Below are 27970 nucleotides of genomic sequence, written 5' to 3'. Positions count from 1 at the left end.
ATTTTGTATTATGACATTTTTAAACCAAAATGAGTGCTTTCCATAGAACTTTCCGTTATAATATGATTATCATTGAAATCAAACGCTCAAGGGAAGACCAAGTATTTAATTTTAACTGTGATCTCTTAACTACTAACAACCTGCCCTAAGTTAAGGTGTTCTAATTTTATTACTTTTCTGTATGACCTTTATGAACTACAATTAATTCCTAAAATGAAAGGTTGGGGTAGACAGAGGCAGTTATAAGCAAAAATTGAGTGCACTTGTTCACACATTACTTTGACTAGTGACCAAGTTACTGTTAGCAGTAGGACAAAAGATAACTCAAATTTACCCATACATCTTTATTTTTTAGACACTAGCCTGTACAGGTGGTTCATAGTTGTCAGGGCGATCAACCTTGGCACCAACATCATCACCCGATGCAATGGCCTTACCACTTTCACCATGCATTTCCATAAGCTTGTTTAGATCAAAACGTGGCTTCTTAAGGACTTTCACCTGCAGATGAAGTAAATTACTTTAGACATATAGCAAAAATTGACCAAATTTGCTAGTGCAGCTGAAAATCATTTCAACCTCAAAATGACCAAAGATTAAATCTGAAAACACATGCTTCAAATGTGTACAAATGTCATCATAATCTAGTCATTTGTGCTATTGTGCTGCTTGCCCCTAACCAGGACTGCCACTTACCTTTCGGATATGCACATCCTTAAGTGGGTACACTGAGTTACAGGCCTTACGGATATCATCAGCCATGGTATCCGGGATTAGCTTGTTGACAACTTCTTTAAGTTCACTGCTGGCCACCTCACGGGTAATAATGTCAACCATCTTCTTCCTAATATTTTTTATCTGTTGATGCTGGGCATATGTAGTCTTCTTTACCTGGTTGGGAACCCTTTCAGTGAAACCAATACAAAACACACGCAAGCTGTATCCATCAGTAGTTTTGACATCTACATGTGCTTCAATACAAGTCTGCAATAAAAAAGATTTCTTCCATTAAGTCATTGTGAGGTTTGCACACCCTAAGGATTCAAACCAGTAAACTCTTGAGAAGTTCAATAAGTAGCATAGGCAACATGATTAATGTAAAATCGTTAAGATTAAGATATAGAAAAATTAGTTTCTCTCCATGTGTGGGTAACTGACTTTGATATTACTTATAAAACAGAATAACCCATCTCAATAATAGGATAGCCTGAACCTTGGCAACCACAGTAACTAACACTTTATTAATTTGAAACAATTTATAATTTTTAATGTTTCATTCATTGTATCTCCACTGAGGAACCTTTCCAATCAAATCCCCTGCAGCGTAAGTGAATGATGAATCATTAACAATGGTAAGTAACCATCAAATACTCAGATTCAGGAAGGCCAGGACTTCAAAATCCTACCATCACATGCCAAGTATTTTTAACTGTCATTTACAGGTGACACTATTAATTAGAGATGCATGTACCATATAATGGGCTTTGTGCAGCACAATTTACAATACTAAAGTTAATTTGAATAGACACTGTCACAGCCGATTTGCTTCTGGCTTTTTACTTTTCATTCATTGCTTTTTCCCACCAAGCTGTTCAAATTCAACTTATTCCTATTTTCAGTTGTCAAACTTATGAAAGTTATGGGTGGAATGCATAAGAGAAAATGAAAGTTACTGGTGGAATGCAATTAGAGAAAATGCAATCATAAGAAAGATCCCAAACCCTATATAACCACATTTATTTCCACTTGTTTTTTCAAGTTCACTGATTAATTAGGCTTTCTGAAGTTTACACCAGACACTTGAAAAATTGTATACACCATCAGCACTTTTCATGCTCAACGGTATATAGAATTTAGAATATAGAATTTAGGCCAAAGGTCAAACACTGGGACCTGTGAGGTCATTCAGCACTGAAACGGAAATTGACAGCAAAAGGTTTGAAAGGTGTTACAGGAGTAAAACCTCGCAGCTGCACTATGAATCAATTGTTAGGAGAGGGTGGAAAGTAAGATGGAAGAAGAGAATATACAAGGAGATAAAACTAAAGGAATGAAAGGGGTTACAGCTAGGGGCCAAATGCATGCTGCAAAGAACCCAAGTAATGCCTACAGTGCACAGCATGAGGTGCACTGACAGCACTAACCCCCCCAACAGGAAAGTATTTCAGTTTGTGCTACGTGTTCGTCACTTTTCTCTTTCTGTTGTTCTTCATTGCTTTTTACATGGTATGGCACACAAACACTTACAATCCTTACGCCATCCAAATTACATCACAATCTACTTCAGATTAGGTAACAATTTATCAATGGTTGAAACCTTGGGTATACAGGGAATGCAATATGTTTACTGATACACAAACCTGTATAAAACACTTAGTAAAATTATCAAGCACAACACAAGAGAGGGGTAGTAAATAAACAGACAATGCAAATGCTTACAAAAGTGCAATTCACATGTAATCGACAAATGAACATGTCTTAAGCCTTGCAAACATATTTCAATGAAATGTCTATCAAATTTTTACAGTGGAGATGCCAAAATGCAGTACATCACTCAAAACCAGTCAGGACCTACACCAGTATGCAATTCTTCACTTGTGGTTTTGAGTGACAAATCACATATCTATGATTGAAGTCATAATACCCGTTTGTGTGTAAGGATCACATTCAGGGAAGCTACAGTATGCACTTGCTGTGCAACTGCTTCTCTCCACATTATTCTTGAAAATAAAGGGAGATTCTTCAAGTACAGTCCATATAAGCAATTTAAGCATTGCACACAGTAAAAAGAAAGAAAGAAAGAGACTTTCCAGGTTGAATTTTTTTTATATATTCTAATATGTATGCTAAACTGAGATAATTACTATTGCAATGTATAATGATTGTGTTGTTATGAGCATTTAAAGTATATTGTGTAATGGTAATACAAGAGAAAAAGTTATGAAATTTGTTTCAAATACAGTATCCCCAAGGGCCTTGGTAGTATTATTGCAGATAATTAAAGGAATAACAAACATCATTCTCCAGCACAAAACAACACTGGAACTGCAAACAATTTTTTATAATGCATCATTCCAGGCTTCAATACCTACTTGTCATCCTTAATAATAATAATAATAATAATAATAGATAAAAAAAAAGTCAGATGACCTCTTTATTGGCAGAAGTAAACTTCAGTCATTTTTACTCTAGATATAACATGAGCCTATGACTTATGCAGACAAACCCTTTAGGTTTATATGGTTGTTCATGACCAGTGGAGGGAGGGGTAGGCCAGTGTGTGTGTCTTGTATGGCATAAAGACTGAATACATAAACAAGATCTTCACTAAAGGCCCCTCACTAGCCAAGCTAAGAGCAGGGAGAACCAGGCAATGGCAACTAATGACTCAGCAAGTAAGACTACGAGCTCCCACAGAAACTCTTCCTTAATTTACAAGGATAGCAAAGTTGTGTTATGCTGGGAAATCTATCATGGCATGATCTGGGCCAGACACTGTAAAGTCCCAGAGAACTGAAAGACTCAAGCAGGTATATCTCTGGGTTGCATACAAAACCCCCTTTTCTTATCTCTGGGTTGCATACAAAAATGACATTTTATTCTAAAATAATGTTTAACACATACTTACCTGTTAGTTACATATAGCTTTAGTCTTTGACGTCACGGCAAAATTTCAAAACGTAGGCAGCGCCAGTCCAAATATCGGGTGATCGCCCTTACCTGCCCTCTGTCGGGGTACTAGGAACTATTCAACATGCTTCAGAATAATTTGCCTACCTGTCCCCGTGGGGAGGAGGGTGGGCTTTCAGATGTGTAACTAACAGGTAAGTATGTGTTAAACATTATTTTAGAATAAAAATGTCATTTTAACACATACAACTTACCTGTTAGTTACATATAGCTGATTGACACCTTTAGGAGGTGGGGCAATGACAGCTAAAAAGAGTTGTTGGAAACATTAAGGTTATTAATGTAGAAAATTTCTTAGTTCCTCACCTGCTAAGGTAGCTGATTCCACAGTTACTGCCTCAGTAACCTGCTATCCTTAGAGCAACCGTGGGGTATAATGACCTGGTCGCAGATTGCTTAAGCTGGGTATCAGTCACCTAGGACATGGCCGTGACAATACCACAAGTATGCCCCTGCTCAGGCGCAGCACAAACATCATGAATTACAAAAGGTCACCCAACACCAAAGAAAAAGCATAACCATAAAAACCAAAACCAACTGTGGGGTAAAACTATCCAACACTTACCCTCACAGACAACCGTAAAAACCTTCACACTCCAAAAAACAAGTAAGTAAAGGTAGGTTAATCCTCCTTTACCCCTTTACCCATTACCGTGCCAGATACAACAAAGGGCCCTAACGTGCTGCACTCATCAAACACTGTCTGCACTTAGAGAGATAATGCAAAGCAAATACAGACTTACATCTCCAGTAGGTTGCTTGCACAATATCTTGAAGGGAGAGGTTCCTTTTATAAGCGAGAGAAGTAGAGATAGCCCTCACTTCATGAGCCTTCACTTTACACATTTTCAAATCATTCTCTGAAATATTGGAGTGAGCTTCAGAAATCAGATCTCTAATAAAAAGGACATGGCATTCTTGGACATCGGTCTAAGAGGGTTCCTGACCGAACACCATTAGGAATCGAAGGACCCCTAATATCTTTAGTCCTTCGCAAATAATATTTCAAGGCTCTGACTGGGCAGAGGAACCTCTCCTGCTCCTTACCTACCAATTCCGACAGACTCGGAATCTCAAAAGAGCGAGGCCACGGGTGCGAAGGGGTCTCGTTCTTGGCCATAAAAACAGTTTGAAAGAACAAATTGCTTTTAAAGCAGAGAATCCTACTCTCTTATCCAAGGCGTGGATCTCACTGATTCTCTTAGCTGTAGCTAACAAAACTAAAAAGAGGTTTTCCTCGTAAGATCTCTTAAAGAAGCAGAATCCATAGGTTCAAATTTCTCAGACATAAGCCACTTCAGGACTACATCAAGATTCCACGAAACAACTTTAGCATCTGACCTCTTAGAGGTACCGAAGGATTTAATAAGGTCCGTTATATCTTGGTTATTAGAGATATCAAACCTCTGTGACGAAAAAACAGTAGCCAGCATGCTACGATAACCTTTAAGTGTGGATACAGAAAGGTTCTTATTCCCGAGGAACAAAAGAAAATCCGCAATCTGCGTCACTGAGGTTCTGGAAGAGGAAATGTCATGATCTTTGCACCATGAACGAAACATATTCCACTTGGACTCATAGACCTTGATCGAAGACGGTCTTCTGGCTCTAGCGATGGATTGAGCCGCTTTCTTGAAAATCCTTTGCTTCTGAGTAGGCGTTCGATAGTCTGAACGCAGTTAGCCGCAGACTTGACAGGTTTTTTGAAATCTCCTGAAGTGGGGCTGTCTGAGTAAATCTACTCTGTTTGGAAGGCTCCTCGGGAAGTCGATCAAGAGATCCATGAGAACTGGGAACCAATCCCTGGAAGGCCAGAAGGGGCTATCAACGTCATCCTGGTGTTGGAGTGGTGCTGAAATTTCCTCAACACCGCACCTAACATCTTGAGCGGCGGGGAAGGCGTAAAGATCCAGACCCGACCAATTCAGTAGCATTACGTCCGTCTGGAAGGCTGCTTGGTCCGGGACAGGAGAGCAGAAGATTGGGAGCCTGTTCGGCTTGTTAAATCGCGAACAGGTCTACCAGAGGTTGACCCCAAAGTCTCCACAGCGGCGTGCACACTTCTTAGTGCAAAATCCACTCTGTGAACAGAACCTGGTGCTTCCTGCTCAAGGAGTCCGCTCTCACGTTGAGGGCTCCTTGAATGAATCTCGTTAGGAGCAGAATCTTGTGCTTCTCTGCCCACAAAGGAGGTCTCTTGCTACCTCGCTGAGGGGAGTAAGAATGAGTGCCCCTGTTTTTTTATGTAAGACAACGCTGTGGTGCTGTCTGAATGAACCAGAACTGTTTGTCCCTGTGCGAATGGTAGGAAGTGTCATGAGACTCGGGTGGATTGCTTTCAACTCCTTCTTGTTGATGTGCCATTCTTTTTCTGTCGCATCCACAAACCTGAAATTTCTTTTACACCCAACGTCGCTCCCCATCCTACTTCTGACGAGTCTGCAAACAGTTCGTGGTTCGGGTTCGACGGAAATAAAGAGCGACCTTTCTCTAATTTTCTTCGATCTAACCACCACCTTAGATCCTCCTTGATAAGGTGCGAGATTGGAAAGGAAAAGGAGTCTGGAAGCGTTTTCCTGTTCCATTGCTCCCTGAGGTAGAATTGAAGGGGCCTCATGTGAAGTCTCCCCAGGAGACAAACTTTCTATTGACGCCAGAGTTCCCAGGAGGCTCATCCAAGCCTTTGCGGAACAGGTATCCATATCCAGAAAGTTCTGGACTTTGCGAGACAGTCCGAGATTCTTTGATCTGACGGAAAAGCCAGAAAAGGAACTGTTTCCAGTCTCACTCCTAAATAGATCCTGGATTGTGAGGAGATAGGTGAGACTTCTTCCAATTGATTAGAAGTCCTAGCTTCTGTGTCAAGTCGAGAGTTACTTTCAAATCCTCCAAGCACTGAGACTGAGACTGGGAACAGAAGGAGCCAATCGTCTAGATAGAGAGATCTTTATTCCTCTGAGATGAAGAGCTTTGGCAACAGTGGACATAACTCTTGTGAATACTTGAGGGGCTGTGGACAGACCGAAGCACAGAGTCCTGAACTGATAAGTCCTCTCCTGGAAAAAACTAAGCGAAGAAACTTCCTGGACGCGGGATGGATCGAATGTGAAAGTAAGCGTCCTGCAGATCTATTGAGACCATCCAATCCCGGACGAAGAGAATTGAGGACAGATTGCGTCGTCTCCATCGAGAAACTGGTTTTCTCCACGAAAAGGTTGAGAGAACTTACGTCCAGGACTGGTCTCCAGCCGCCTGAGGCCTTTGGAACAAGAAAAAGCGGTTGTAAAAGCCTGGAGAGTTGACTTCTTCCACGATCTCTATCGCTCCTTTTAAAAGCATGGAGTCTACTTCTGCACTCAGAACCGAGCATTTTTCTAAGTTGCTGGAATATGCTGTCAAAGCTAAAGGTTCTGTTGCAAGAGGGGGCCTCTTGAGGAAGGGGATAGAATATCCTTCCTTTAGCACGGACGTGGTCCACTGGTCCGCTCCGATCTCCTCCCAAATTTGCCAGAACTGCTGAAGTCTGGCTCCTACTAGTGCATGGAGGACATGCAGATCACTTTTTTAATTGAGGGTTTGATAGCCTTGGAGACAAATCTTGCTTTGCCCGAAACTTGAGATCCTGTACGGTTGAAGGGCCTATCTTGACTAACTTGAGGACGAGTTTGCGCTGGCAGAGAAGGTTGAGGAGCTTTTGGTTTACAGTGGATTGCGCCAAAAGGTCCTGTGTGGACTTCTGAGTAAGGGATTTTGACACTTCGGCCACAAGTTCTTGAGGAAAAGGTACTTCTTATCCAGAGGTGCGAAAAGAAGAGCCGATCTTTGAGTCCTAGAAACTCCACGAGCGACAAAAGAGCACCAAAGTTGTCGCTTCTAAGAACTCCTAACGTGAAGATGGAGGCTAACTCAGGCGCACCGTCACGAATCCCTTTATCTAAGCAGGACATAACAGAAGAGAAATCATCGAAATGCGCCGGAAAGACCAAAAGACTATACCTTCCTACCCAAAGCGCCAATAGTCCAGTCCATAAAACTGATGACTTCCAAAACTCGGAAAACGTTCTTCAAAAGGTGGTCCAACTCTGAAGGAGAGAAGAAAATCCGAGCAGAGTTCATCGCAGAACGGCGAGTAGAATCAACGAGACTGGAGAAGTCTCCTGAGAGGAGGCAGAAGCTCCCAGAGAAAAACTTCCCCAGTGTCGTAGCAAGCCTTCGTCTTAGTAGAAAGCTTGGAAGGAGGGAAGCAGAAAGTAGTTTTCCCTGATCACGTTTGTCTTCCAACCAGGAGTTCATTTTCTTTAATGCCTTCTTGGCTGAAATAGAAAGCACTAACTTCATAAAGGAAGAGGTAGAAGGCTTGAGTCTCTTGCGTACTGAGAGAGAGGGGAAGCCGGAGCCGCAGGTGCAAAATCCTCAGGAAAATTATCAATAAAGAAGCGAAGAAGCTTCTTGTAATCCGAGCGAGAGGAGTCTGGTTCGTCTACAGGAAACTCTTCCACAACTTCTTCCTCAGACGAAATAGGAGAAAAACCTTCCGCTTGCACACACATCTCTTGTGAAGGAGGAGTAGGAGCCTGAATAAGAGCTTGAGGAGGAGCCTGAGCCTGAGTAGGCGCCACAAGAGGAGCCTGAACTGGCGCAACAAGAGGAGCCTGAACTGGCGCCACAAAAGGAGCCTGGGATGGCGCCTCACCTGGCGCTACCTGAGGCGCTTGAGCCTGAGAGAGCGCTAAATCTTGAGGGAGCACCTGAGCCTGACTAGGCGTACAAGCCTGATCCTGAGCCTGAACAAAAGGAGGATCAAGAGACACAGATCGAGGAGGAGCTTTCGTACTGGGCGCTCCGGAGCTCGAGACGAAGGAGGAGGCATCAAATACACTTCAGAAGGCTTTGCTGGAGAAGAACCAGGCCTTCGAGCCCGCCAAGAATGCTTCCAATTTTCTTGTGCATCGCTCGAAGAAAGTCATGAGTAGACGAGGATCCAACTGGGGAACGATGATCAGTAGAGCCAGGATCGTGATGAGGAAGAGGCGCAGAAGCCACAATAGGCTTACGTGAAACCAAAGGAGAAACACCGGGAACGCTGGGCAATACCGAATGGGAAGTCTTATACTTCTTGCGCACATGAGCCTTGCGCCTGGGAGAAGACTCTTCTGACGACGAAAATCTCTCCGGACTCTCCCAAAAACTACAGGAAGGCTCTGATAAAGCGAAATGGCTTCTTCTTCTGAACCGCTGAAGGCGAAAGATTCCTGGACCTCTTCAATGGTCTAGACTGCCGGAAATCTCCAGCCTCTGCGAGGCTTAATCACTGGAGCTTGAAGAAAGACACTTCCTTGAGTCGCCTTTCCAACGGTGCTCTGAAACAGCCTGGGAAACAACAGGACTGTTAGAGGGGCGGCTGCTCGTGAGCAGACCCCACTCGCCTCCCTTGGACTTTCAGCATGTCTTCTCCCAGGAGCAGGGGAGCTTGACAGAGGCTTAGGTCTAGGAGAACGAGTAGGCCGAGCAACCACCTCCTCCACCACACTAACACTTTGCACTGCACTTAAAATTATTCACAATATCTTGGAAAGAATCCATACGCTCATGAAGGATTTCACATTAACGCCAATATCCTCCATGGCGCCCACAATAAGGTTAAATCTGGCGTCCATCTGGACTTGATACTCAGACACGGTAACGGGTTCAGGGATATCAGAGTCAGGAATAGGAATATTAGTAGCCACGGGGATATTAATACTGTAGAAGTTTCCTGCATAGCTAAAGGAGATTCCGGTTTCTGAGAGAGAGAAGAAGAACATCTAGCTAAAGCTTTCCTGGCTCTATCTTTCTCAAGTTTCTTTACATACTTAGATAGAGCCTTCCAATCTTTTCAGTCATACTGACACATTCATCACACTTCCTCTCATATGAACATTCCTGACCTCTACAAGCCACACAAATTGAATGAGGATCAAGACTAGCCTTGACCAACCTCGTCTTACAGCCTTTGCTGCATACCCTAAAGGTATAAGACCCAGAATCTGACATAATTATCAAAAACCTGACTAAATAGGTGACAAAAATAAACTGGCAAAGCCGCAAACCAACAAGAGAGTACTTCACCAAGTGAAAACAGCTCGATGTAGGCAGAAACAATGAAATTTAGCTCAGTACCGACAACAATGTCGCCGGCGTGACGGCAAAATTATTCTGAAGCATGTTGGAATAGTTCCTAGTACCCGACAGAGGGCAGGTAAGGGCGATCACCCGATGTTGGACTGGCGCTGCCGCTGCGTTTGAAATTTTGCCGTGACATCAAAGACTAAAGCTATATGTAACTAACAGGTAAGTTGTATGTGTTAAACCCCTTTTCTAGCTTAAATGGACTGTAAATTAGTGTTCTGCTGATGAAATCCACCATGCCTTGAGCAATGCTTGAACTCAGTTACCATACTATGCCCCCCTCAAAAAAAAAAAAAAAAAACCTACCCCTTTCTCCAACTTACAAGGATAGTAAGGTGGAGTTTTGCCAGTGAGAACTCTCATAAAATTACAGGGCTGAACTCACAGCCATCCCTCAGAGAATTTCAGGCAAAACCATTAATCACTAGGCAAACCTGTTCCCCTAATTATTCCCGTATTTAACTTACAAGCATGTCTTTTGCCAATGAAATCTGCTACGCCATGAGCAGGCTTGAACTCATCATTAATATTAGGGAGTTTAACTACACAGGTTCACAACATTACACTCAGCCAAACCTAACTGCAGTAATTAGTTTAACTGTTCTCATGCCACGAAATTTTTTATACATCCTCTCTCCATTGCAGCAATACATTACTGTCCACCAGCTGTTTTCACTTTACGTTTACCATTCACCGGACAAATTTTTTCTAAACAACATGCAAAGCATGCATTGGATTTTCTGTTCCTTACAAAATATTAAATTTTAGTATACCTGGTCATATCAAAAATGTCCAAAAATTTAATATAATTTTTTTTCCCCTTACACATGCAATTTCTTTGATCTGGCATAATTGCAAGCATCACTACTACTATACTTTGGGCCAATATAAATCAAGTGACAAGCTACAGCATAACCAGCCATGTTATTTTGCATTCCTTGATACTCAGCCTGACAGTACGAGCATGACTAACAGCTAAGCAAAGAAAAATATCAAATTGGACACCCTTTGCTTTCAGTTTTTATAATTCACAACAATATATAACCAAAATTTATAAACCAATTTCTCCCGTTTCTCAATTTTCTACAACAGCAATGCACATAGCCTTTTCATCAAATCACTCATCCATTCCAATCAGATATATACATGTGAAAATCTTACCTGCCACTTCTTGACCATAGAGCGAAGCTTATCAGTGGTCAAGTTGAATCCATAAAAGTTAGTGAGGACATTCTTCCCTTGAACTTCCTCAGCAATAAGGCGAAATTTGCGGAAACTCCTTTCTGCATCACTTTCATTCTGAAGATCAGCCAATGATACTTCAAAGACTCTACCCTTCAGACCTTCAGATGCAATCTCTGCAAGGTAAAAAAAAAAAAAAAAAGAAATGAAGTGTATGCTGAACTAGTCAAGTATACTAGTAAGGTGACATGACTACAAAACCTAATATAATATTTCCAATTGAAAGATGCTTCAGGAGACTGGCTTTCTTGTAAGCAACAAAATCTGTAAACACCTCACTGTACAGGGGTGTTACAAAGGTCATCAAAATTGCTGCTATGTCATATTTGGTGGAAGTGCCTGTGCACATAATTGCAAAGTTTCATATGCCTTTCTGGAATGTTACCTGAACTGCCACCCTCAAATGTTATGCATTTGCAGCATAGTTTATTCAACCTATCCAGTCCATGCACTGAAGGATACTCCATATACGAAAGGCGTAGCATTTGTATTCCCACAGGACAAATGACATTTTTTGAATGATTTAAATTGCAATGTTTACCTGCAACACAGATCACTCCTGAGAGATGATTTCCAGGTCATCGCCCATCTCATTGCTACTGTGCATGCATGACGTGTTTATCTTTGATCTATAAGAACTGCCATTACTGGCCACAGACTATCTCATGATTACTATGCATGCTTGGGTTGTTTGAATTTGACTTTTCTATGATTCCATTTCAAGCTAACCTTGCAACCACAACCATGAAAGTAATCAGTGCAATGTTTTGCTTTGTGTGTGAAGTGGTGTCAAAATGATAAAATTTGCACTGATCATGATTCAATTGTTAACTTTTTAACAATGCACAAAATAGAATGTATTTCAATGGGCCAATTTAACATTATACAACTATAAGAATGTAGATCATTGGGTCCAGGTTTCCATTCAGTTAGTCTAGCACTGGCTATACCTTACCTTAAAAAGAAAAACATTTCAGCATCAATATGACTTACCCAAACTCTCCCCTAAATGACCTTAACAGGATGCCATGACCTGACCTGGCCAATAATCCCTATGTTAGAAGAGTTTGTTAAATTTTTCTAGATTTCCTGTAAACCCAAGTACACAGCTGAATAATGGCTTTTCTAATGTTGAACTTAACCCTTAAGGGGTGGGCTAAATATATATATATTAAACACACCCACAGACAAGGCAAACTTTTAGGTTGGCCAATTTAAGAAAAACACATCAATGGAAAGAGGAAGATGTGCAAATGCACATGGTGTAAGAACAAAAAAATTCTAAAATTTTTCCCTGCATTACACGTGAAGTTGAAAGTGACTATTTACAACCCTGTGCTGGTCCTATTTTACAAGACTCATTAAAAATATGCTAATTTTACCGAGTTACAGTGACCCCTCGTTTATTGCGGGAGGTAGGTTCCAAGACCGGCCGCGATAATTGAAATTCCGCGAAGTACGAACAGCATATTCATTTATTTAACGTGTACAGTATTTGGACTTTTTAAAACCATCTCTGTACTCTTAACAACCCACCCTTTACTCTATTAATAACAGGGACAACTGTTAAGCAATATGACTTTAGTAGGTAAGTTTACAGTACCATATAACAGGGGCTAATCTACTGTGGTAAAGTAGCTATAGTATATGACGTGATTGGCAAGCTTTAAATTTTAAAGAATACAGTATACATACAGTAATAACATATACAGTAATACAATACAGTATCATGTTACTGTACTGCATTACATGTAATACAGTACAGTAACACTTAAGATTAAAAAAAAAAAAAGATTGTTACTGTACTTACCATAAAAGAAGCTGAAGTAAAACTTGAATGAAGATGGTGATGAATTTGCTGCGGAGTAAAAATTATGACTATGGAGGTGATGTTGACTTTTACTGCGCAGTCAATGACTGTATTTTACGTCTCTTCAGACGGCGGTGCCATTTCCTGGGGCACCTCTTCCACGGTTTCCGAAGGTGTAACCGTAGTAGCAGCAGCAGGAACTGGCTCTTTTTTGCAAGGCCGCAAAAACATTGCTGCCGCTGCTTCTTTTTCTGGTCGAAGAGCATCTTGTAGGGGGCCATGACGTCATCGACCATGTTGCAGAATTGAACCGATCGAACCATATCGTCGTCCCATTCCTGCGACCGCTCTTGCAGTTCCTTAGCCAGGTTGCAGAGCCCGGTGAGCCGTTCCAAAGTCAAGCCAGTTTGGGAGACAACTTCTGTTTCTTGCTGCGCTGCTGCTGCTGCTTCTTTGCTCGCCGACTTCGTCAACTCTTCGAGGTCTTTGTCAGTTAGCGGCAGTCTAGAAGTTCGTCGATGTTGCCCGTGGTCATGTCTGCAAAGCCCTCACCTCCAAGGATCGCAGCCAACTGCACAGCTTTCTGTACTGCCGAGTGTTGGATTTCGGCAGGTGTAAATCCTTTGTCTGTCATAAACAACCTCAGGTCACAACTTCTTCCAGCTGGCGTTAATGGTAGCAAGCTTCATTTCTTCCAATGCCTTGTGGATATTTTGGAGGCACGTAGCAATTGTGTACTGCCGCCAGTATGCCTTCAAGTTGAAATCGTCGTCTTCTTGGGTGGCATCCACGGAAGCAACCACGTTCGCCAGGCCACTCCTCGTATATAGGGCCTTGAATCCCCTAGTAACTCCCTGGTCCATTGGCTGAATAAGTGACGTCGTGTTGGGCGGTAGGAACTCAACCTGAACCCCCAAATATGACAGATCAGTAGCATGGCCACCAGCATTATCCATAATGAGAAGGACTTTCAATGGCATGCCCTTTTCTGCTAGATACACCTTCACTTGCGGGATAAAACACCGGTGGAACCAGTCGGAGGTCAGCATCTTCGTTATCCAGGCCTTTGGATTGTGCATCCAATGTACGGGCAGCAGATTCTTGTTTTTGTTTTTTAAAGCCCTTGGCTTTAATAAAAATCCCGCAGCATTGCCACAGATCACGAGGGTCACAAGATCCTTGTATGCTGTAAAGCCAGAGGCTTTTGCTTCCTCTTTGAACAGGAAAGTTCGCAAGGGCATTCTTTTCCAAAACAAGCCCGTCTCTTCCATATTAAAAACTTGTTCGGGCTGATATTCACCTTCAGAGATAATCTTTTTGAAGGTTTCATTGACGTATGTTTCAGCAGCGACTGTGTCAGCCTAAGCAGCCTCGCCATGCAAGGAAGCGCTTTTTAGGCCGTAGCGTTTCTGTAACTTTGCAAACCACCCTTTGCTAGCAGAAAATTGCAGTTTCTTGCGTGGTGAATGACTGGACGTCTCTGGTTGCGGATCATCTACGTCTTCATCATCATCTGCTTCTTTACGCTCGCCACTGTCGTCCTCTGGTTCCTTAGTGGCGAAGGTCTCGTACAGGCTCCTAGCCTTGGTTTGGATAATATTCGTATCCAAGGCCATGTTCTTCTTTCGGCAGTCGGCTATCCACACGGCCAAAGCAGCTTCCATAGGGACGATAGTTTTATTATGAGCCATAACCACTCTCTTCGCCAACTTGTTAAAGGTGATGGCAGCTGTCTTCCTAATCTTCACCTCGTCCTTGTAGATGTAGCGAATGGTGGATTCGTTCATGCCAAATTGGCGGGCTACAGCCGCAAACTTTCTCCCTTCCTTCAACATATTGATAAGTTTCACCTTTTCAGCGATCGTCATCATTCTTCGATGGCATTTAGGCTCGGTACCAGCCTTGGAAGAAGAGGGACGCTTGGGAGCCATTGCAGGGGGTGAAAATTGGAGCAAAGTTCAACAAAAACCACAAAAAAAATCACAGCACAGCATAAAGAAAACCGTTCGGCGAGGAAGCTTGAAGCGAAGAGGCCGGGAGAGAGAGACAAGGGGAGATGCTGCAGGTTCTGAGCATCAGTCTAAGCACCAATCACAGGCCTGATTAAAAATCGGGAAGCTGTCATTTGTTGTCTCCCTCCCATGCACCAATCACAGAGCCGTGTTACAATGCACTTAGTCACCGAGATGGTACACTTTGTGTTTTCCCAACAATGGAACACGCGGTACTGTACTGTATAGGCATCACTTTCCTGATTTTTTTTTTTGCTAGTTTACGCTTGTTTTGTTGTTCTTAGACTAGGAAATACTATTTATTATTAACATTTTAATGGATTTAATGAGAAATTTTGGATGTTCATACCGCGATTTTTCTCCAGAAAATCCGCGCTATATTTTTCATTAATATATATTAAAAACTCCGCGAAGTTGTAAATTCGCGATAATCGAATCGCGAAGTAGCGAGGGGTCACTGTATTACCAAGTAATTACTTAGCTATAGCTTTAACCTCATACGGCAACCCCAAATTAAAAAATTTTGCCTTAACATTTCCGTTGCATAATGTAGGCGACAGGCCCTGCCCACTGCACAGGTTTACTTGGTAATGACAATAGCTGGCCGGCTCATTCTGTTTTTGGCGATATGTTCATAAGAAGGGAGGGAGGGAGGGCTCTGATTCTGTAATTACTTGGTAAGTATATATGAAAGTTAATTTTATTATAAAAAATATCATGTTCATATAAGTAACTTACCAAGTAATTATTACTAAGCTGAATCCTACATGGAAAGGGGGTGGGATGAATGGACATGCTCTATTCCAAAACATTGTGATAATGATTTTGAAAAAGAAAGGATGGCTAGAAACAATGCTTGTTGTTTCCTTACCTGGTAAGAGAGCTACTGTAATAGATAAACTGCCACTGGTTGGTGCTCATCTTAACCTGTAGCAGCGTGGTGGTAGAGCCGAGGGTTGCCTCTACATCAGTGGGAGTCTTGCAACGGAGGATAGGCCTGATCATTGACACGTCACACATTAAAAAGCGCCCTTGCCCTGGGCGCAGTACCAATAAATCGAACAAGCAGACAACGCTGTCACCTACACTGACCAAAAAACCACTACCCATCCAAAAGGACTGGTGGGCACTCCAGGTAAAAGGTACCCCCAAGACTCCCCAAAAACTCGACACCTTACGTCAAGGAGCAGAGACAGAAGTGAGAAACGATCTCTCCTAAGCTTTTTCCCCCAATACCATGCCAGCCACTAATAATGGCCCCAGGGTGCTGCAATTTTCAAACACTGTTTCAACTTCTTTTGTGTAGTGAGATGCAAATATTGATTTGCACCTCCAAAAGTCGACTGAAGAATAGCCGAAAGGGATAAATCATGTTTGAAGGCAAGAGAGGTAGTGACTGCTTGGACTTCATGTGCTTTCACTTAAAACGCAGGCAGTGTCTTCCTGGATCCAAGAATGTGCCTCGGAGATCAGGTCCCTTAAGAAGAACGACTGTGTTCTTCAAAAGAGAGCGAGAAGGATTCTTGACAGAACTCCAGGGGTTGCTAGAAGGTCCTCTGATCTTCTCGGTCCTATGCAGATAATATCTTAAGCCTTTGACTGAGCAAAGAACCCTTTCCTCTTCCTCTAGGCCCAGAATTTCCATTAAACTCTTAATATGGAAGGAACACAAAGGACCAGGCCAGGGCTTGGATGCATCCAAGTTCTTGGCTAAGAAACCCAGGGTGAAAGAGCACACTGCATCTCCTTGAGAGACGCCAACCCCTTTTGTTAATAGCTTGTAGTTCATTCATACGCTTGGCAGTTGCCAAAGCTACAAGGAAGAGTGCCTTTTGAGTAAGGTTCTGGGGAGGCAGAGCAGAGGGGCTCGAAAGGAGGGCCTGTGAGCCACTTTAACACAACATCTCGGTTCCATAAAACTAGATTGGGCTACTTATGCTTTGACGTGTCAAACAATCTCATAAGTTCATTAAGATCCTGGTTTGATGACAGGAACATACCTCTATGCTTAAAAACTGCTGTAAGCATTGCTCGGTATCCTTTAATACCGGAAGAGGACAGCCCTCTAGACGTCCTCAGATAGAGGAGGAAGTCCACTATTTGAGTCAAAGAGGTATCAGAAGACGAGACGTTATGCATGAGGCACCATCGATGAAAAAATGTCCATTTTGACTGGTAGACTTTGCAAGAAGATTGTCGTCTGCACTTAGCAATAGCTTCTGCAGCTGCTCTGGATATACCTTTAGCTCCGACGAGTTTCCCGACAGTCTGAAGCCTGTCAGAGCAAGCGTGGACAACCTTTGGTAGTATCTCTGGAAGTGAGGTTGCATAACTACTGTCTTTGGGGAAGCAGCCTCAGGAAGTCTACCGAAAGACACAGGTCCGGGAACCATTCCTTTGTGGGCCAGAACAGAGCTACCAGGGTCACTGAGACGTTGGGGTGTGACACAAATTTGTTCAGCACTTTCCTCACCATGCTGAAAGGCAGGAAGGCATACAGATCCAGGCCCGACCAATCTTGGAGCAAGGCGTCTGTCACCCATGCCAGGGGTTCGAGCTGGAGAGCAGAAGAGAGGAAGACAATTGTTTCTTGAGGTGGCAAACAGGTCTAGAATCGGTCTGCCCAAAAGCCTCAAAAGGTCGACACAGACCATGGGATCCAGGGTCCACTCGGTGGGAAGGACCTGCTTCTGACAGCTCAGTTCGTCCGTCAGGACGTTCACTTTCCCCAAATAAATCGGGTGACCAAAGTCACTTGATTTCGGTGTGCCCAAAGAAGATCCTTTGCTGCTAGGCAGAGGGAGAAGGAATGAGCAACCCCCCTGCTTTCGGATATGCGACAGTGCAGTTTTGTCCGCATGTGCTACTACAGTCTTGTTGCAAGTCATGGTCAAGAAGAACTTGAAGTCCTATATGAATGGCTTTTAACTCCCTGATGTTGACATATAGGATCACATCCCAGAAACTTCCTGATTCCCCAGAAGGGCTCTCCAGCCTAGATCTGAGGCATCAGAGTAGAAGTCTAGGTCAGGGTTCAGAGGACTAAGAGACTTGCCCTGTGAAAGTCTTGCTTCAGACAGCCACCACTAGAGGTCTGATTTTATTTCCTGAGTGATGGGAAAAACAAGTCTGGTTGAGTTTTCCTGTCCCAGTTGGCTTTCAGGCAGAATTGGAGAACTCTCATGAGCAATCTGCCTAACTTGACAAAGGTCTTGATGGATGAAAGAGTCCCTAGTAGGCTCATCCATTGGCAGGCCGAACTCAACGAGAGGATGAGAAAACTGCGGATTGTCTCGAGGCATCGTCGATTTTCTTGGGGGACGGAAAAGCCTGAAGAGTCTGAGTTGAGAATCATCCCCAAACAGGGTATCTCCTGGGTTGGGGCTAACTGGGACTTTCGAAGATTTAAAAGAATGCCTCATTCCTAAGTAGGGCAACGAATGGTCCGCATGTCCTTCATGCACTTCTCCTTTGACCTTCAAAGGGGATTGAAGAAGCCAGTCGTCCAGGTAAAGGCTAATGTTGATACTGACCAGGTGAAGCCATTTGGCTAGGGGTGAAGAGGACTGGAGTAAACACTTGAGGCGCTGCGGAGAGGCCGAAGTAGAGAGACAAACTGGAGGACCTTGCCCTGGAAGATGAACCTTAGGTACTTCCTGAAGTCCGGATGGAAGAGGATATGAAAGCATGCAACTTGCATGTCTATCGTTATCATCCAATCGCCCAGGGTGAATGGGTGACAAGACCAACTGGTTCGTTTCTATCTTGAACTTAAGTCTTCCTTATAAAGTGATTTAGGGTGCTTACACATCTACACCATCCCCCTCCCACAACATTTTGGGAACTACAAGCAGATGACTGTAGAAGCCTTCTGTAATGATATCCTCGACTTTCCCTATGGATCTCTTCAGAAGGAGAGAGGATACTTCCTTCGAATGGGCCATATGTTTCTCTGAACCTGCTGAGTAGACTGTCAGGGAGACGGGAAAGGTGACTAAAGGAGGGTTCTCCAAAAAATGGATGCAGTAGCCCTCTCCTTCAGAATCTTGCCAATCCAATGGTCTGGCCCTCTGCGACCCCACTTCTCCCAAAAATGGAGAAGTCTGGCTCCTCCCAGGCACAAAGCACTTCTTGCTCACATCTTGGACAAGGTCTTAGAAAAGCTCCTCTTGATGGAGCTAGAGGGGAACAGGACATTGGAGTGGGGCCCAGATTGCAACTTAGGCTCCCTTCCACGAAAGGGATGCTGTTGAAGCGGAGAGACCATCTCGGGCCCAAATAACGATGACGAAGAACTCTTGGGGCACTTGGAGGACTGAGCCAAGCTGTCCAGAGTGGACTACTTCTGAAGGTCCGAAGCATTCTTTTCCAAGACCAACTGAGGGGAAAGGTGAAAAGCCTGGGGCGAAAATAAAAACACACACCTCTGTGACTCCTCTGGTGGCAAAGGAGCACCAAAGTTCCCTCATCTTCAAAACTCCGAAAGAGAAAAGGGTCGCAGGTTCCGCAGAGCTACTCCTGATGACTTTGTCCATGTACTACAGCAAACCTAACAAATCTGCCACAAGTGCTCATCCAAGTCTTTGAAGTCTTCTCATCTTCTTCGCAAGGGCTCCTACCGTCCAATCTAGGAAGCTGAACACTTCAAAAACCTTGAAGAAGTTCTTAACAAGGTGGTCTCGCTCCAATAAAGAGAACATAATCTTCGCCAAAGAGAAAGTCAAACGTTAAGAACAGTCGCTGAGGCCAGAGAAATTCCCTTGGGAGAAGGCAGCGACTCCCAATGGGGGAGCTTCCCCAGTTACGTACAAAAGGCATCTCCTCTAACCAGATGAGAGGGAGGATGGGCGTAAATCACCTTGCCTTAGTCTCTCTTGGAAGAGAGCCAGTCTTAGATTTCAAGACCCTTCTTTGATGACGAGGAAAGAACCATCTTAGGGAGCCTGGACCTGTCTTCTGGGTGGCTCATAGTTCCTCACTAGACAAATCGGCAGAGTTCTCGGCTAGCACTCTGCTAGGCCCGAGTTAGAGTCTCCGGCTGGCCAATGAAGAATTAGAGGAATTTATTTCTGGTGATAGAAATTCACTTCTTGTTATAATGTGGTTCGGATTCCACAATAAGCTGTAGGTCCCGTTGCTAGGTAACCAATTGGTTCTTAGCCACGTAACAAGTCTAATCCTTTGGGCCAGCCCTAGGAGAGCTGTTAATCAGCTCAGTGGTCTGGTTAAACTAAGGTATATTTTTTCTTTTTCTGGGTGGCTCCTCATCAGGAAGGAAGAAGCAGGAGAGGCCGGGCAGCTGGAGCAAAAAAAGGATGGAAAGCTCACCAACAGGTAGCAAAGAAGAGTTGCATATGCTAAAGGGGGAACAGAATCTTGGTTAATCTCCTCTTCATCTTCTGACAGTGATTGGAGACAGATAAGTCCTGAGGAGGCTTAGAGTTGGAAGCTTTCCTAATGAAGCTCATAATCTCAGAAAGCTGTTGCCTGATGGGCGCCAAAGAAGGCTCATCCTGATCCGAGGTGGGTGCTTGGCGCTCATGAGTGATAGATGGGTGACGAAGAATTTGTGCTGGGCCCCATGGTCAGTGGCACCAGGCACTAGGAAGCTGATGCTAGGCACACTGGAGCTGGGACTGGGCCCTCAGGAGTGGGCACTGGGCACCCACAAGAGGGAGCTCTACGAACAGATGATCCGGAGAGAATGTTACTGGAGAATCCCATGGTTGCAAAGGAAGTTGGACCGATGCAAATACAGAGGGATTCACCGCGAAGCTGCAAGAAGGCTGTGGGCTGCCGAAAGCCTCCTTGTCCACATGCCTCTTCAATGGCCAGGATGAATCAAGGAAGCGCCAACAGTGCCCGTGATCGGAATCTGAATCCGAGCTGGGAGACAGACAATACACATCGAACGACATGCCTTTCCAACAGCTGTCTGTTGACACCTGGGATTTTGCAATAGGCTCGACAGAGGGAGCAGCAACTCATGGGCAAACCCCACCAGTCTCCCTTGGACCTCCAGTATGTCTTCTCCCAGGGTTAGGGGAGCAGGACAGTAACCTCCATCTAAGAGCTAGCGGGACGAGAAGCCACCTCCTCCACTTGCACTTCACAAGACAGTTTCTGACAAAACACTTTGTTCATTGAGACTTTCAGGACAGGGCCGGCCTTATCTCAAGACACTGAACTCACTATTCAAGGTTGGAATGATAGGAGGAGGACTGGGAATAGGGGAAAGATTGTGACTGGGGGTAGAAGGAAGCGCAAGACTAAGATCTGACTTAGGCTTAGGGGAAGAATCTCCGCTAACCAAAGCTCTACTCTGAGCCCTAATGGCCACCTTTCTCTTCCTATTCTTTTCAAGTTTACCAAGGTGAGACTGAAGAACCTTCAACTTCCTTTCATCCCAATCCTTACACTCACAAGTATTCTCTTTCAAACATACCTGTCCCTTACAAGTACTGCACCTGGTTTGTGCATCACAGCAAAACTTAGCCTAGACTTACATCCTTTGCTAAAATAGCAAAGGCTAGAAGCACTTGAATCAGACATAAATAATTGAAAGCTAATCCCAAGTAACTATGCAAACCAGCAGTGTGAAGCTAAACAAAAGCGATAATACTTCACTGACTTCCAGTGAAATATTAAACCACTGATGAAACGGGGTTTCAGCAGCTGGCACAAGATGTTGCAACAGCAGAATGAGCCGGATGGCTACTGTCATTACCAAGTAAACCCGCGCAGTGGGAGGGGCCTGTCACCTAATTTATACACCATAAATGCTAACAAGATATTTTGAATTTAGGGTTGCCGCACGAGATTAAAGCTATTGCTAAGTAATTACTTGGTAAGTTACTTATATAAAATTATAAATTTTTTATTTCCTCACGCAGGTGATGCACGGAACCATTCATGTCGACTTGGTACTACTTATAAGTTACTTTTCGTGGAACACATTATCAATTGGCAAATTGATAGAAATTAACTGTTTTTTATTTTTCAGGTGTTTCGAGCAACCTGAAGATCGTTTACTCTAGGCAGTTTTTCATCTGGAGCTATTAAGGAACCATATGGCTGCACCACTGTTCTGCAAACTAACCAATTTTTTTAAAATCCAGCGAATCAGAACGAATCTAAACAGCACGATTCATTTACCCACACCCTGAATCAGATGTAGTGTTTCTTTCCCATTCAACTTTCAAAGTGGAAGCATGTGACATGAATATAAGTTTACTGTTACAGCACATTAAGAATTTAAAAGTTGTAGAAACTTCATTCAGAAATAGTATATGAAGGTGTTTCAAGTTGAATTCTGCCATTTCTTGAAATAATGAAACATGTTCATTTGCTCTAGAGCCCAACAAACAATGCCTTCCGAACAAGGCATTTGCAGTCTTGACCAAATACAATACAACCTGGTTGTAGTAGGTCAAATGCTTGGGCCGTGACACACTATGTAATTCCTCCATTGTTTGGACACTTCCAGAAAATGCATTTCAATGCACCTCCTTCAGCATCAGTGAGACTTGTGCCCCCTCTACACAACATGCCAAGATCTCTACCTTCCTACCAAAGTAACTATTATCTCCAAAATTAGGAAATAATGGCATATTTCCAATTAAACAGAGGTTCATTAAGATTTAGCCATGCGCGGTGCTACCCTACCGACCATGATGCTCTCGAAACTTTCACTCAATCCACTTAAAAAGTGGACGAGTGACGCCATCTCGATATTTGCCAAGTAAACAAACTGCCCATTACCTGTGTTAAATCTGCAAAAAAATTGTACTCATAGAGGCTAGGCTAATCCCATTTCCTTTACATCAATGGTGAATGCTGGCTTCCTTCGGGATGCTAGAGCGGTAGATATTCAAATAATTAGGTAGCTAAACACCAGAATAAGGTTATAAATAGGTGAATGTATTGTGTTCATTATAAATGATTTGAAAATACTGTATTCATTCTTGGAACAAATATCAATGCTTTTGCTATGCACAATACGATTTAGCTATTTTTCGCATTTTCCTAGCCTTTTTTCATTTATTAATATTTATTACAGTGTAATATATATATATATATATATATAATATATATATATACTATATTAGTGCAAGTTTTATCAAATATAATGGTGTTTTAAGTAATAATTTTAGATTTAAAACCTTCATTTCAGTCCTGTATTTTGACGTCACAGCATCTTGACTGTCGTATCAACGTATCAATTCTAGATAAATTATCATACTCAACCTTCTTGAATTTTTGCCAAAGTGGTAACATTCTTGTATACACATTACATGTCTCAGAAGTATACATAGTAATAACATGAACTTAAATTAAAAGTCCTAACAACAAAATACTATTTTTATCATGAACAATTCACAAACGCATCATCCACTCTCGGATGTTTGTGGCAGCCAGATGTACAGTTTGGCTGGAAAAATGTTCCTGCCAGTTTTGCTATTTTGATGGGGTAAAGTGCTGTAAACAAATATGCTCATGTATTTTAAGTGGTATTCTGAGTGAATTAAGAACAAAATGTGTATAATTACAATCAAATAAGCACTGTGGAGCTCCCAGTTGTGATGTCAGTAAGGATAAAACCACGGATTACAAAGTAAAAATGCATTTCAGTTTAGCCACATGACAGACGGGAATTCCATGTCTCATACTTTCACTGGTATGGACAACAAAATGTTTTATTGTGCCGATTACAACTAAAATCTTGAGTAATATTGATAAACATTACATATATACGCAATCAGTGTTCAGTATACCAGTAAATGAGCACTGGAAAGGAAGTCCAAGTGCCGTTCAGGGTGCATCAGCATTTGGGGAAATGCCATATTGGATTCATAATTGCCTTGAACACTTAAGTAATTCTAAGCACTAGGTCCGCGGCTGCTTTTACCTTGGAAACTGTTTTTTTCTACAATTTTAGGCTTCTGATATTGGCGGTGAGTTTGTTTGTTGTCGACCAATCGTTATTTGCCCCCTAACAGTACTCAACAGTAAAGGGGGACTGTGGGAATTCAGGGTTTTGGGTGGGGGAGAACACAGAAATGGAGCGGACATGTTTACGTTGGGGAGGGGCCCTCTAGAGGGGAAAAACGAGAGGGAGCCATTCGCCAACAGGATAGAGTTAAATGCATTTCGCCGTGTTTAGTACTGGCATCGGGGGATGGAATGTCCCTTTGCCATGTTTAGTACTGACCTGGGGGGTAAACATACGTTAACAAGTTATTGCACTTGCTGGACGGGATATGAACCGCTCCAAACAGACATACCCGTGCTCTGTCTTGTGAAGATCGCGTATGGAAACCCCTTATTGGATGGACTTCAGGGGTTAATTACATTCATTCATGACAAAAGTTGAAGATATCCAAGGACGCGCCCATAACCCATTGACGACGACTCTAAATGAAAAACTGAATAGAATAAATGTTGCTCAGCGTACCAGATTCTACCCAAAAAGTATCTTACTTGACCAATTTGCTTGAATTTCAAGAGCGACAATTTTTTTTAGCAAAGCGTAACCTTCTCTAAGTACCAAGTTGACGTGAATGGTGTCATGCAGCACCGCTCTCCCGTAGTTCTTAAGATGGCCGAAGTGCAGTGCTCCTCTCACACCATAATAGTTCCTAAGGCTGCCGCCGTACATCGCCTCGACCTGATCGCGGGAAATTTAATTGTCCAATCGTATCTCAGGCTGACCCAGGTCATTCCCTAGAGCTTATGGATTAAATACTTCAAACCAATCACAATGTGTTCTATCGATATGATTCATAGGCCTATGCCAACACCAGAATCACGTGTCCTTTCTTTCTCAAACCGGCGCAATGGAATGTCACAACTTGATTTTGTTCCCAAAAGTCAACACAGTGGAAGATTTCCAAATCCTACGCGGACTTGTACACTGGCACAGTCCTCGAGTTCCTACGGAATTCACTAAGTGGTTGTACCAGCAAGGACTACTAGACAACTTTTCCAGGTTGTGTACTGAATGCAATGCAGGAAACCGCTGTTTCATTAACGATGATGTCCACCCAGCCACTGGACACACAGCGTACACGTGGCGATGTGTGAACCGTCGGTGCAGAAAGAAGGTATCAGCACAGCACGGGTCCTTCTTTGAAAACTCTAAAATGTCTCTGCAGGTAATAATTGTGCCTGTGTTTTGCTTTTCTAAGAAACTGCCCCAATACGTGTTGCGATCCTTTGTTGTGCCACTATCCTCACACACGAATGTTAATTGGTACAACTTCTGAAGAGAGATTCACTGCAAAATACTGCCGACTGATAACAAGAAAACTGGTGGTCCTGGTCATATTGTTAAGACTGACAAAAGTAAATTTAGGAAATGTAAGCACAACCGTGGCCCTAAAAGTTGTTGGAGCTTGGGTGTTCGGTAACATTGAATGACAGACGTGTAAAACGTTTTTCCAAGTGGTTCTGGACCGCTCAGCTGAAACTCTGCTCCCAGTGTTGCTGGACGTGCTTCCAGAAACCACGATCGTATCTGATTGCTGGAAGGCGTGCAGCAACGTCCAGGATCATCATTTCACACACAGCACTGTGAACCAGTGTCAACTTTGTTAGTCCTGACAACCCAAGTGTACACACGAACACTAGTCGCAGTGGCGCGTTCTCAAACGGAATGCGCTACCGAGACACAGTACGCAGAAACCACCTTATGCCATCCTATGAGAGGTTAGGTAGGTCAGGACCTGGCATAAAGAAATGTTAGGTTGATTTATGCTAACTGGCTTTCTGGGGGGGTCCGGGGCACGCCACCCTATGTTAGGTTAGGTAGGTAACATCTGGTTAGGTCAGGACCTGGCACTATAGGCAAGGTTAGGTCTGTTCATGTTACAGAAATGATGGTAAACATTAGCTTCCGTCCCAGCGCCATCTTGTTTGTATTTGTCCCCCAGCTTTCTAGTCAGAACCTACTGGCACCTGGTGGTGGGTTTCGACTAGAAAACTGGCAGACGATAGCCTTGGCCAACTAAACTGTAGGCACTCCCCCTTAGAAAATGTCGAGTTAGAAGGAAATCGCCGCTGCAGAGCTACTATTTAGATCTACCTACACTTATTTTACAAAGACCTCACATGCTTATTTTAGTTTGTATGGCAGTTTCCTATAGCTCATTTGTTCATGAAACTTCAGTCTTTTGAAAGGTTTTCTTAAAGGTTTAATTTCTTTTATTTCTCCAATTAAATATACAGTGAAAAGTGAAAATTCTGCCACTGTGTGTCATGACCGATCATTTACCCTACTTCCACACTCAAACCTCGGTAGAACTATATAGTAGCTCCGCATCAGCAACTGCCTTCTAACAACTTTTTCTACAGTTTTTTGGTTGCTAATTATGAATTTACCTTTAATTTTTGGCGCTCGAGTGTAATTAACCCCTGAGGTCCATCCAACAAGGGGTTTCCATACGCGATCTTCACCACAAGACAGAGCACGGGTACGTCTGTTTCGAACGGTTCATACCCCATCTGGCAAGTGCAATAACCTGATAATGTATGGGTTCCCAACCCCAACCCAGGCCAGTACTAAACATGACCAAGGGACACTCAATTTGGCCGACAACAAACAGATTCACCGCCAGTATCAAAACCCCTAAAAGTGTAGAAAAAACCAGTTGAAAAGGTAAAAACAGGCGCGGCGCTAATTTATAGAATTACCCAAACCTCAAACATAAAGGTTAAATAATTTCAAATAGGCCTATGGTAAGCATTCATTTGTTATGGTCTATATAAACTGGTGAAAAAACCTTAAGGTTTTGAACTTGCTTCCACAAAGGGGTAGCCTAGGCCACTCCAAGTGCCATGTTAGGCCTGAGTGTTACTTGGGGGGGATTCAGTGCTGGTTCAAGCCCCTGGAGCCTGGTCAGGGCACGGAGCATTAAATAAGTTAGGGAGCTAAGTTCTGATTAGGTCAGAGCACAATGCTCTAGGAAAGGTTAAGGTTGTTTTCACAGTCAGGTTTCTCATGCCTACCAGTTTCAGTCCGGTTCAGTCAGGACGGCATTCTCATTTTTCTGCATGGAAAATGTTAGGCCCATTTCCACAGTGAGCTTTCTCACGCCTCCCTGTCTCCCTACTCTGCATCTGCTCCCTATTATAAATTGAGGAACTGCACCAAATACATTACACCCAAATGTGGAACACTGATTTGTGTCACAATTACACCCATAACCGGTAGGTAACGGCACTTGTTTAAAATACACAAGCCTTACCCTCCCCTATGATCACTCCTACAAAGTACGTATAATTTACACTAATACGATACACGCTGGGCAAAAGCAAAAGGCCTAAAACCTACATAGCTGAGCGGCTAAACCTTGGGCGATCACCGTACGGAACACGGTAGTAAAGGGAATAGGCAGCCCTTACACCAATAGTATTGGCATACGGACTATTTTAGCCCTCATAAAATCCCACGGGATCGTATTGAGATAAATATAATGCAAAAGCAAATTACTTACTTGTGCCTTGAGTTCTGTTGATCAGAGTTTTCCCCACATTGCGATTGGTAAACAAGGCAGGAGATTTCACATCATACCAATCCTTACGGGTGAAAGGGTCAATCCTGTCAAGATAAAACAGGTAAATATACAATGTTTCCTTTAGAAATTCGACTATGCATACGTCCCAAGAAATCACTGTTACCCTAAAACATAATATAACTACGTATATGATAGGGAAAAATGACGGGAAACTTTCGAAATTAAAATCATGGTGATGACGGCGGTTTAACCTCTGGTCACCGAGACTATCTTAATCAGTCATCATCTTGATAGATATATTAAACACATACAAATATTTGTCAGCAACAGTAGCATAATACAGTGAACTTTGAAATAACAACAAAAATGTCAACTTACACCTTCTTCTTCGACCCTTTTTTCCCCGCTTTATTAAGGCCCTTATTCTTTCCGACAGCCATTGCCGCTAAGGAACGTGTAGAGAAATAACAAATCTTCTTCTTGTTTTGATGAGGATTTGAACTGAGACGATGGTTCTCATTTGAAGTAAAAAC

At 43.0% G+C, this 27970-nt stretch overlaps 1 protein-coding gene across 1 annotated transcript; it reads right to left on the bottom strand.

Moving 5' to 3' along the window:
- Positions 1–329: 329 nt before the first annotated feature.
- RpS3A (ribosomal protein S3A) lies at positions 330–27970 on the bottom strand. Its single transcript, XM_067119047.1, has 5 exons — positions 27816–27970; positions 27417–27520; positions 11020–11216; positions 697–984; positions 330–501 (listed from the first exon to the last, which is right to left on the bottom strand). The coding sequence occupies exons 1-5, from the start codon at positions 27875–27877 to the stop codon at positions 352–354; spliced, it is 801 nt and encodes a 266-aa protein (XP_066975148.1). The 5' UTR covers positions 27878–27970; the 3' UTR covers positions 330–351.

Source organism: Macrobrachium rosenbergii, chromosome 16 (genome assembly GCF_040412425.1).
Source record: "Macrobrachium rosenbergii isolate ZJJX-2024 chromosome 16, ASM4041242v1, whole genome shotgun sequence".
Taxonomy (NCBI): domain Eukaryota; kingdom Metazoa; phylum Arthropoda; class Malacostraca; order Decapoda; family Palaemonidae; genus Macrobrachium; species Macrobrachium rosenbergii.
This window is presented reverse-complemented; position numbering and strand designations above follow the sequence as displayed.

What these genes read in the sequence shown, in the direction of transcription:
- RpS3A (XM_067119047.1), bottom strand. Translation starts at nt 27,877, where the DNA reads ATGGCTGTCGGAAAGAATAAGGGCCTTAATAAAGCGGGGAAAAAAGGG. An exon ending in AAAGGGTCGAAGAAGAAGGT is followed by an intron (nt 27,521 to 27,815) that starts GTAAGTTGACAT and finishes TTATCTTGACAG; the next exon opens with GATTGACCCTTTCACCCGTA. An exon ending in CTATGGTCAAGAAGTGGCAG is followed by an intron (nt 985 to 11,019) that starts GTAAGATTTTCA and finishes TTTTTATTGCAG; the next exon opens with ACTTGTATTGAAGCACATGT.